An 11560-nucleotide genomic window follows, 5' to 3' on the forward strand; every position below is an offset into this window, starting at 1 on the left:
GATATACAGACAGAAAGCTGTGTTTTACAGGTTTTAAAACTGTAAAAGTTGGTAAGAAAAGGTCTACAAAGGGTGTCATATAAAATATATTTGTTTTTTTGAAGGAAACATAATTACATATTAAAGTCAACAAATTACATTTAAAACAATGCTTGCTTGAAAAGAAGAAAATCAAACAATGTTCATTTAACTTTATTTCTGCAATGATTGTAAAAATCAAGATAGATGTTTATCTTGGAGTGGAGAGATTAAGTAAATACCAAATAAAGCAAAAGTCCAGAGGGAAGATACTTTAACCTGCAAATCATCAAAAACAGATTCTTGATTATTTCTTGTTAAAGAAAATAAAATGTCCATGTTCCTGTACATGTGTGATGTTAAAACCCAGTTCAGTTACCCAACACACAGAATACACTCTATTTACAGACTGATGGATCATGTTTGTTTACTGTGAAATGAGAAGTAAACTTATATAACAATACAAACATTATTAATATTCTGTCTTTAAGTGTAAGTATGTGTGTGTGTCTGTGTGTGTGTGTGTGTGTGTGTGTGTGTGTGTGTGTGTGTGTGTGTGTGTGTGTGTGCGTGTGTGTGTGATTCTGTCCAGACTGAACTATCATTTCAGCAGCTGTCTTTGGTCAGCAGTGTGAGTGTTTCTCTCTCCTTCCTCTATCTGACACAGAGACACTGAGGAACCAGACTCAAGCCAGAACACAAACCCAGGGTAGAGTGGTTCAGTGAATGTGGAGTGGAAGGTGTGGATGTGGATCACTGAGTCAGAGGAGACTCTGTAGAAGGACAGAGAGCCAGCAGGCCAGTCCAGATACACTGCTACTCTGTTGGAGCCAGAGGAGGAGAGGTAAGGTATGTCTGTTTCTCTGTTATTGTGACAGGCATAGTAATATTCATCACAGCAGTACAGACTCCAGGACGTTTCATTCCCTCCAAGCCTGCTCTCAGCACACATTCCTCTCTTGCTGATTCCTTTGTAAGTCACTCCTATATGAGCCCTTCCTTCCCACTCAACCTCCCAGTAACAGCGACCAGTCAGACCATTTCCACACATCAGCTGTTCCCAGAAGTCAAATCTCTCTGGGTGATCAGGATGTGGCTGCTCCTCTCTCACCTCTGTCACCTTTCTGTTGTCTTCAGACAGGAAGAGGTTTCTGTGTGCTGTGTTTGGGTCCAGAGTGAGTTCACAGGCATCTGATGAGAGAACAAGACTCAATACAGCAGCAGATTTTTATCTAATAGACCTGTTGTGTTTATTATTTGTTGATTTATTGGCAGTTTGACAATTAATTTCTTAACACTTGATGACACATTGTGTCAGCCATCCTCTGCATTCACAGAAGGATTTGAATGAATGTGAACTGCTGTGTAAATTAGCTGTCCATCTGTAAGAGACATTTATACAGAAACTACAATACATTTAGGTTTTATATATTCTGTTATAGAGATGTAGATAATTCTGTATTACTATTATTTTCTAACTTTTATTCAGTTGGTGTAACAGAAATTCCGAAAATACTTCATCGATAAAACTATTTGTGTTAAATTAATGCTTCTCACTCTTTAGTTCATAATTATAGCAGAGAAACATCATCATGCTTATTTAGCTTCGGAGCAAACTAATGAAATAAATAGTAAAATAAAGATCATGTAGTAAAGAATGTTTTTGTAGTCATGCATCAGCTAAATGTTTCTTGGGGGTTTAACAATTAAAAGCAGTTTAGAACATACAGAAGAAACAGCAACTACACCATCTAAATAACTGAATGTGTGCTGCTTTGTTTTCATGAATAAAATCAAATACACACTTACACTTCCTCAGACCTGGTTTCAACCTCTGCACCCCACCATGATCCACACTGGGGGATGAACAAAGATCGTCCAGAGCTACTCATATCCACCATTATAATGTCTGCAGTGAAAATTTAAACTTTCCTTTGCAGCACTTAAAATAATAGCTAAGCTGAGCACAAATCTGCTGGAATTTTTATAAATCTGTCAGTATGAGGCCACAACGCAAGTTTTTCCTCAATCTACTATTTGTGAAGATACTTTTCTCATCATTTTTCCCTGAAAACACATTGGAGAATAATTTTTATAATTGATTTTTACTTAAGTCTATCTGGCCCCTACATGCAAATTGTTTTTTTTAACATGTGATCATGGGAATCTATATTTACACTAGTATTTTTGTGAAAACTGATAAAATAAAACTATCACTATTAAAATAAAAAAAAACCCACTAAAAATAGTATGATACAGAAATGGCTGTATCTTAAAAAAAAAAAACCTCAAATTTGTCTACCAACAAAGGCATGACGAATATGTGAAATCAAAAATTTTGATTTTGGTATGTATAGCCACATGCCTTGACAGTTATCTCTGCAAATTTTGTTTTTTTTACCTCTAACAGAAAAAAATCTGTGGAGCATTTCCTTAACATACTAAATTTAGTAATGGTTTAAACATTAAACAATATTCCTCAGCTTCTCAGTCTGACAGACAAAATGGCTGCCAACTCTAACCCCTCTATTAGAACACTGCCTCTGCCTGGCGGCAAGCCTCTCCATACCTGAGAGAGTCCAGTCTCCAGTGTGGATCCTCCAGTCCAGCAGAGAGCAGCTTCACTCCTGAGGCTCCTGGATGATTGTAGCTCAGGTCCAGCTCTCTCAGATGGGAGGGGTTGGAGCTCAGAGCTGAGGCCAGAGAAGCACAGCCTTCCTCTGTGAGCAGACAGCCTGACAGCCTACACACACACACACACACACACACACACACAAACACACACACACACACACATACACACACACACACACACACATACACACACACACATACACACACACACACACACAAGGAATGCTACAGGTACATGTTTGATTTCCTCATTAGTGCACTACTCAAGTTAATTTGGATAATTCAGTCTAATGCGAGAAAAAATCACAAATGCAAACAGTTGATCACATGATCTGCTTTGGTCCAGTTTGAGACTTCTCAACTGAATTTGTGACAAAATCTTAGAAGTCCTTTCTGAAATCCACTGAAAATTGAGTGAGCTATTGAAAATTATTAGGTATTGACAAACTAATGACTGTGAAAGTTGCTGTGTGATATGAAACTTGCAGAATAGGTGGTTTCACATGAGACAGTGAAAAAGGTAACAAAATAAAACAAAAAACAAGAGAGTATTATTATTGAATTTATTGCACTGTAGTTTTTTTTGTTTTTAGCCCCTCTTGGTGGTTGAAAATGCAGCTTTGTCCATTTAAAGGGTCTATGTGTAATTTCTGCTGACATCGCTGTCTGCATTGGACCAGAATTAGATCAGCATTAGTTCAGCGATGTCAGAGATGACAACAACATATCAAGGCTTGGCCCCTCCTCCGCCTTCCTCAAGCAGCCAATGAGAACGGCCCATTCTCTGCCCTCTGTAGAGCAAGACAATCATCAGCATCAGTGGTGCTAGTCATACTGAGGCTCATCAACAAGGAACGTTCTATCGATGTTTTTCTGAGTTAGTGCATTTTTCTGCCATGAATAGAATACTGACATTACCATGATTCGTGTTGTCTGTAGGTTTCTAGAAGATTTCGAAGGTAAGGAGTCACTATTTTGTGTCTGTTTTGTTTCCACTCTTGTTACAAAAGAAGGGATCATTGTTGCTATAACATTGTGATTGTAAAATGGTGTGTAGAGATAGAATCCCACTTTCAACTGATGTATTGCATGACAAGCTGGACTGAAAATGTCACCCTAAAAAACGTTAACTATGTGAGTAATGCCAATACTCTGGCCCGATAACAGGTTGTGTGTTAAAATGCGCGCTGTTGGATTGGCTGGCAGGGTTATATAGATGCCGAATTTATCAGACCACCCGACTGGTTAGTAATGAAGCCTCAAATTATATTTTCTGATGTATGTTTTTGCCGATAAGCAACGCAGAAACAAATTGCCAGATTTTTGAAAGGACCTTGGTGTTACGTTCTCTCTACAAGTGGTGCGTTGTCATTAGCCATAACAAAGACTTGAGCACAATAACAAAATAATGAATTAGAAAGTATAGGAAAATAGTAATTTAAAACAGATTTCCTGCATTTCTACACCACCTCTTGGATTAAGTCAAGAAACAGCAACCCTGTATAATGTTAACCAAAAATGTTAAATTATGTTATATTACTAGATTTCAGCATTGAGGTGCTTACATTCATGATTTTGCATAGGCATACTAACCTAAAAACCTTTTATTGGGAACCGCGAGAAAGTTTCATAGCGACAGACACAGAGCGTCCCCGTAACCATAGCAACTCACTCTCACTCCTGCCTGAGAGGAGAGGGAGAGACGCAAAAGAGCCGCTGACTGAGATTACACTGAGCAGCATGCAGGGGAATAAATTACAATATAATACATTTGTGTATATTTCTCACTATTCAGATGGTCTGAATAACTCTCTGCTGCTCGGTGCTGCTCTGTCTCGTCTGTCCTGCTGTCAGTTTCCTTTTTTCGCATCGCGACGTTATCAGTTATGAAATTGTTTTTCACTGCGTGACAAAATGGACTTGAGGCGTGAGAGCGTGTGATGTGTCAATTGTGTGAGTCTCACGGTCAGTGCGTGAGAGTTGGCAGCCCTTTGAACTCGTTTGACATTATTATGTATGAAACTGCCAATCAGATTTATTTACTTATTAATCGAAGGTGCCGGAACGCCGTTCCGGATCGTTCTGGCCCACCCCCAATAACCCCTGGTTATTGTGGAAACTGTTTCCAAAAATTCCAAATATGTACTGCCATTATACTGTTGGTGCAGCAGACTCCACAGAATAAGGAGCAACATGCAAGCATTCACACATTGTGAATAGCAAACGTTGAGGGATACAGCAGAGATAATTAAGTCTCGATAGGCTTTGGTTACAGTATCTAAACTTCCACAAAGTCTGGTGCATGTTTATGGTATATTTTCAGATGCTGTGGACTCCAGTGACAAATCTGAATTGGCAAAAGTTGCCTACTATTATATTCTAAGTAAACCACCAACTGTTTGAGGAATGTAAGGATGGCAATGCTGTCAGAATCATCCTATAAGCCCTAGTTAAACAAATACAACACAGACATTAATACAGTTCCTTTGTTTTATTGTATGGACTTCCAAACACCCAGGTCATAGATGGTATGGTATGGTTGTACTTTATTAATCCCAATTTTCATGAAGCAGATATTTGTTGTAGTTCGGTATTGCAAGACTGTATTATCCCAATATTGGTCATCTTTGTCCATAAACCTGTAACCCTTTAGCCCTTTTCAAATTGGCAAAAAGTAAGGTCTCGTTACAGGGTCTGACATGGCCCCTCTTTATGTCAGGGTGTAGTCTAATCTATTTTTCATTGCCCTCTGACAGATAATCTTTGTGAATGTGTAGTTACATGCAATACCTATAGCCGAGCCAGCCAGACCTCACAACCTATGGCTTTTCACTGGTCTGCATTCCCAACTTGAAAAGGTGTATGTGTCTGTGTACATGGGTAGTATATGCCTCACTGGCTCTGCAGAGAACCCCCCCCAGGACATCAGAAAATGGCATGGAGTACTAAGTCCTTCAACCGCGTTGAAGGACTTAGTATCAGCACTGAAGAGCTAATGAGCTGGGTGATCCAGGCACAGGCCCAGCAGCAAGGAGGACCACCCCGCTCACCGTGAACTGTGGTCGGGCCCATAGCGGCCCAGTGTGGAGGGCCTCAATGCACAGGGCAGCAAGGAGGAAACCGAACCAAGTTGGGAGGTTGAGATTAAAAAAACAGGAAAGGATAGTTGAAAGCAACATGGCAGCTACTTCACTTGGCCTAATATGATATAGAGGTTTGCAATGTGGCCCAATTTTGTCTGCAAGACATTCGATTTCTTTTAAAAAGTTCCTCATCACATTCAAATGTTCAATGGGAGCTAAGGTGTTCATCATGTGACATAAATGTTTTGCAGACTTGCAATAAAAAAATAAAATGTTCTGAGGCCTGTAGCACCCAATAATGTAATAATTTACTGAAAATGTAATAACACCTGAAAATGTAATAAAATTTGCTCTTACCTTGATCGAAAATGTAATAAAACCCAAAAATGTAATAACTTGACCAATAATGTAATAAAATGTCCTGACTGATATTGTAATAACATTTTACTGATAATGTAATACCTTTCAATATAGTAAAACCCAATAATGTAATAACTTGACCAATAATGTAATAAAATGTCCTGACTGACTGGTAATAATATTTTTACTTATAATGTAATACCTTTCAGGTGGGTAATTTTTTTTTTCAAAACTGATGATGTTCATTTTCAGTCCAGAGTTCTACATTTTGTGTTTTAAGAATTTAAGAATGTTATATACGTACATTGGATTTGAAATGAAAGAATGAGTATTAGGTTAAAGTGCAGACTTTGAGCACCATACAGCCATATGCACATGGGAGACCATTCCAGGTCAGATAAGCTTCTGAGCAGCACTGGGGACCCCAGGTAACTGTTCCCTAACCCCCCCCCCACCACCACCACCACCACTTTAAAACTAGAAAATCTGTGATTGGATCCCCCCATCATAATCCGTGGGGGTGCAATTGAGTAAAAGTCAAAAAGTTTCTACTTTTTACAAATCTTCTGATGATGTCTAATCTAAGATCCACTCTGGTCTAATGGACGATCCTTGCACAACGACCAATCAGCATGGGTATGGGCAGGTTAATTTCCCATTGATAGGGATTTTAGTTTAATGCATCTTTGCCTGATAACAACGTACCAAATTTCAAATTCTACATAAAGCCTAGAGTTTACATTTCCAATCATGAAATATAAAAATAAACATAAAATGTTATTACAATATCAGTCAGGACATCTTATTACATTATTGGTCAAGTTATTACATTATTGGGTTTTATTACATTTTGGATCAAGTTAAGTACAAATTTTATTACATTTTCAGGCGTTATTACATTTTCAGTAAATTATTACATTATTGGGTGCTACAAGGCATTTGACAAAAAAAAATAAAAAAAGGTTTATTTGGTAGTAGCCTATTTTACTAGCCGGTATTATGTGTAGAGAAAAATTTGTCAATAACGTCACATTCAATGATAGAGGAATGTAGATTTAATTTAAAATGTAATTTTAAAATTATTATTATTATTTTATTGATATTATTATTATTATTATTATTATTATTATTATTATAAATTATTATTATTTAAAACCATGTCAGTGTTATAACCTTCACGGTGGGTGATGGGGACCTCTGCTGGAGACTTTATAGATGCTCTTATTTGGGTAGGGAATATGGAATAGGGGAAACATTTTCCACAATAACTATTAATTAATGCCACTCAACTAAAATAATATCACTATATATCATACTAACTAGCTAACTTTAGCTTAATCTTTTGGTTTCCTGTGTCACCTGCTATCTGTGCATTAAACACCCAGTCTTGGGGTTTTTTGATCACCACCTGCCTCGCTGTCCTACGTTTGGGTCCTCACCACACCTCCCTGTGACACCCTCTCTAGTGATTTCAGCCACCTGTGGTCTTCAATTCAGAAGGGAAAACTGAAAAATGGAAATTACACCAAACCAAAAACGAGCCGTTTTTTCCACTTTGTTCTACTTGATTTTCAATGTTCATGGACATTGGAAAAACAGAAAACGGGCCCGTTTTCTCATATTTTCGTTTTTGGTTAAAACGGAATATGGGCCCGTTTGTTTGTTTTTACGTTTTCGCTGCTGTACAACAAGGTTTGTGAAAACATTTTGGACTGTTTGATGTGACCGCCATTAGTTTCATTACAGGCATTTGGAGTTCAGACGTCTGACCCATATCACTGCTGAGTCTGACCGTGTACTGGATTGATTCCAGCTTTACTTTACAAAGTGCAATGTTGAAAAATAAACACTTCAAAGAAAGAATGAAAATGAAAAAAAACAAAAATAAACTTCGTTGACCATTGGTCAACTCTGGGCTTTGCTTTACAAACCTTGATCAAGCAGGAAAAATCTTAGTCGGGGATGCTGCTAGTTTTTGCTAGCTTAAACCCCCCAGGAAGACATTCCACAGAGTAGGGGCCCTGATGCCAAAATGAAATCACCTTTTAGTGTTGACTCTAGAGTCTAGACTGAGGGAAAGTCAGAAGAAACAGGAGGAACAGAAGATCTCAACTTGCTCTCCGACGCAAAGGGAGATGAGCTCTGCAGTGTAACTTGGGCCCATAACTAGCTGTGCTTTAAATGAATTCAGTGAATTCTTAATATGAATTTGATATCTAACTGATAACCAGTGGAGAGACGCTAAACATGAGGTTATCTCTTTTTAGCACAAGTTAAAATCCTAGCTGCTTTATTCTGACCAAGGTGGAGATGTGACAGTGAATTATGATGGAGACAGGAATTAAGAGACATGCAGTAATCTAAATGACATGATATTGAAGCATGGATGACTTTCTGTGAATCATCCAGGTTCATGAGTGTGTATATGAAGCTGGATCAGAATAAAAGACATTCTGATATGTTCCAATAAAATAATTCATAATTCCAATGAGAATAAAAATGTATAATGGCTCTGAAATCCTGATATATAACTTGCATGGTCACACATTGCAAATTCAGGAATAGTGCCTGAGAGAGACTATTTGAGAAATTTAATTTGGAGAGATGTGTCAAATCAATTGAACAAAATGCAACTGAATCCTGACCTGAGAGTCTCCAGTCTACAGTGTGGACTCCCCAGTCCAGCAGAGAGCAGCTTCACTCCTGAATCCTGCAGGTCGTTGTTACTCAGGTCCAGCTCTCTCAGACTAGAGGACTGGGAGCTGAGAACTGAGGCCAGAGCTTCACAGCTTCTCTCTGACAGCTTACAGACACTCAGCCTGAAGAAGAATCAGTGATGAAGACAAACAAGACCAGTGAAAATATATTTTTTCTATTCTGTAGAAAAGATCATATATATCAATATATCCAGTTATTGATAAACCTACAAAGATTTATTGGAGGCTTTGACCACTGGCAGCAGCCTCAGAAGAGCCTCCTCTGAAGCAGAGTATTTCTTCAGGTCAAACACATCCAGCTTCTCTTCTGATGACAGTAAGATGAAGACCAGAGCCGACCACTGAGCAGGGGAGAGTTCGACTGTGGAGAGACTTCCTGATCTCAGGTACTGTTGGATCTCCTCCACTAGAGAACGGTCATTCAGCTCATTCAGACAGTGGAACAGATTGATGCTTCTCTCTGGAGATGGATTCTCCCTGATCTTCTCCTGCATGTACTGGACTGTTTTCTGATTGGTCTGTGAGCTACTTCCTGTCTGTGTCAGCAGGCCTCGTAGAAGAGTCTGATTGGTCTCCAGTGAAAGGCCCAGGAGGAAGCGGAGGAACAAGTCCAGGTGTCCATTTGGACTCTGTAAGGCCTTGTCCACAGCACTCTGGTAGAGGTGTTTTAGTTTAGATTTGTTTCTTAACAGTGTAGACCGCCAGGATGGTGATTGTGGTTCTGACAGAAGATTGACACCAGTGTTGATGAATGACAGAGAGACATAAACAGCAGCCAGAAACTCCTGAATGCTCAGATGGACAAAGCAGAACACCTTGTCCTGGTTCAGCCCACGCTCCTCTTTAAAGATCTGTGTGAACACTCCTGAGTACACTGAGGCTGCTCTGATATCAATGCCACACTCTGTCAGGTCGGCTTCATAGAAGATCAGGTTGCCTTTCTCCAGCTGCTCAAAAGCCAGTTTTCCCAGAGATAGAATCATCTCCCTGCTCTCTGTATTCCAGTGTGGATCTGTCTCAGCTCTCCCATGATACTTGACGTTCCCCTGTTTGGACTGAACCACCAGGAAGTGGATGTACATCTCAGTCAGGGTCTTAGGCAGGTCTCTTCTCTGACTGGTTTTCAACACATGGTCCAGAACTGTAGCAGTGATCCAGCAGAAGACTGGGATGTGGCACATGATGTGGAGGCTTCGTGAAGTCTTCATGTGGGAGATGACTTTGCTAGCTAGCTTCTTATTTCTGAATCTCTTCCTGAAGTACTCCTCCTTCTGTGGGTCAGTGAAGCCTCTCACCTCTGTCACCATGTCAACACACTCAGGTGGGATCTGATTGGCTGCTGCAGGTCGTGTGGTTATCCAGAGGCGAGCAGAGGGAAGCAGTTTCCCCTTGATGAGGTTTGTCAGCAACACATCCACTGAGGCTGACTCTGTAACATCAGTCAGGATCTCGTTGTTCTGGAAGTCTAGAGGAAGTCGACACTCATCCAGACCGTCAAAGATGAACACAACCTGGAACTTGTCAAACCTGCAGATTCCTGCTTCTTTGGTCTCAATAAAGAAGTGATGAAGAAGTTTCACCAAGCTGTACTTTTTCCCTTTCAGCAGATTCAGCTCTCGGAAAGTGAATGGAAATGTGAACTGTATATCCTGGTTGGCTTTGTCTTCAGCCCAGTCCAGAGTGAACTTCTGTGTTAAGACTGTTTTCCCAATGCCAGCCACTCCCTTTGTCATCAATGTTCTGGTTGGTTCATCTCTTCCAGGTAAGGGTTTAAAGATGTCTTCACATTTGATTGTTGTTTCTGGTCTCACTGGTTTCCTGGATGCTGTTTCAATCTGTCTGACCTCATGTTCATCATTGACCTCTCCACTCCCTCCCTCTGTGATGTAAAGCTCTGTGTAGATCTGCTTCAGAAGTGTTGGGTTTCCTGCTTTAGCAATCCCCTCAAACACACACTGAAACTTCTCCTTCAGATTGGATTTGAGTTCATGTTGGCATGCAGCAGTATGAGTTTCTGAATGAACAACAAATAATAATAACAAACAACAAATGAATAATTTGTTGTTTAAAATAAATTTTTAACATGGGAAATGGAATATTTTCTGGTAAATGTGTTAATTTCACAACTTCATGGAATCTATTTAGCTTGTTACTTTTGGATGGATAAACAGGTCTTGACTGTGTGTGCAGTTAAATGTGAAAGCCAAATTTCTGTGTGTGTGTACTTTGTTTTCTTTTTGTAAACTACTGTTGTCAGCATTTCACACTCAACAAATCAACAACAACAAATCAATAATTTAACCAGATTATCCATGGGGATTGTGCTCATTTACCTTCCAATCTGTTATTGAGGCAATGTAGTTTTAGAAATTTCTGTATTTACAGCAGAGGTTAGAAATGCAAACATTTCCATTTTCACACCATTCCCCCTCTCCATCATGTTAAACCTGTTAAAAGCCTCTTACTGCTCTGCAGAGAGTCAGCCAGCTCCTCCTGCTTCATTCTCCTCAGGAAGTGCAGTGTGATCTGCAGAAAAGCCTCTCTGCTGCTCCTCCTCTGCTCTTCCTCCTCACCGTCCACCTCCTCCTCATCCTCCATCTGCCGCTCTAAGCATTCTGGGTAATCTGGACTCAGAACCCTCTGGAACCTTTTCAGCTCGGTCTTCACAAAGGTGACAATGTTCTCCTCAAGCAGCTGGAACAGAATAACATATAAATTAAACTTCCATACTAAAATCTGGACACAAAA

The 11560-nt window shown here is 39.6% G+C and overlaps 1 protein-coding gene across 1 annotated transcript; it reads right to left on the reverse strand.

Moving 5' to 3' along the window:
* Window positions 1–619: 619 nt before the first annotated feature.
* LOC139640997 (NLR family CARD domain-containing protein 3-like) lies at window positions 620–11518 on the reverse strand (the record flags this gene model as incomplete). The annotated part of the gene is made up of 6 exons (XM_071515204.1): window positions 620–1209; window positions 1828–1874; window positions 2588–2761; window positions 8741–8914; window positions 9023–10826; window positions 11278–11518. Coding segments are annotated over 6 exons (3030 nt in total), but the record flags the coding sequence as incomplete, so codon positions are not given.
* Between the last annotated feature and the right edge of the window lie 42 nt (window positions 11519–11560).

The sequence above is a fragment of the Centroberyx affinis genome, unplaced genomic scaffold (assembly GCF_046629955.1).
Source record: "Centroberyx affinis isolate AG114_WGS23_722 - 3 ecotype Tasmania unplaced genomic scaffold, CSIRO-AGI_Caff_v1 ptg000329l_1, whole genome shotgun sequence".
NCBI classification, from domain to species: domain Eukaryota; kingdom Metazoa; phylum Chordata; class Actinopteri; order Beryciformes; family Berycidae; genus Centroberyx; species Centroberyx affinis.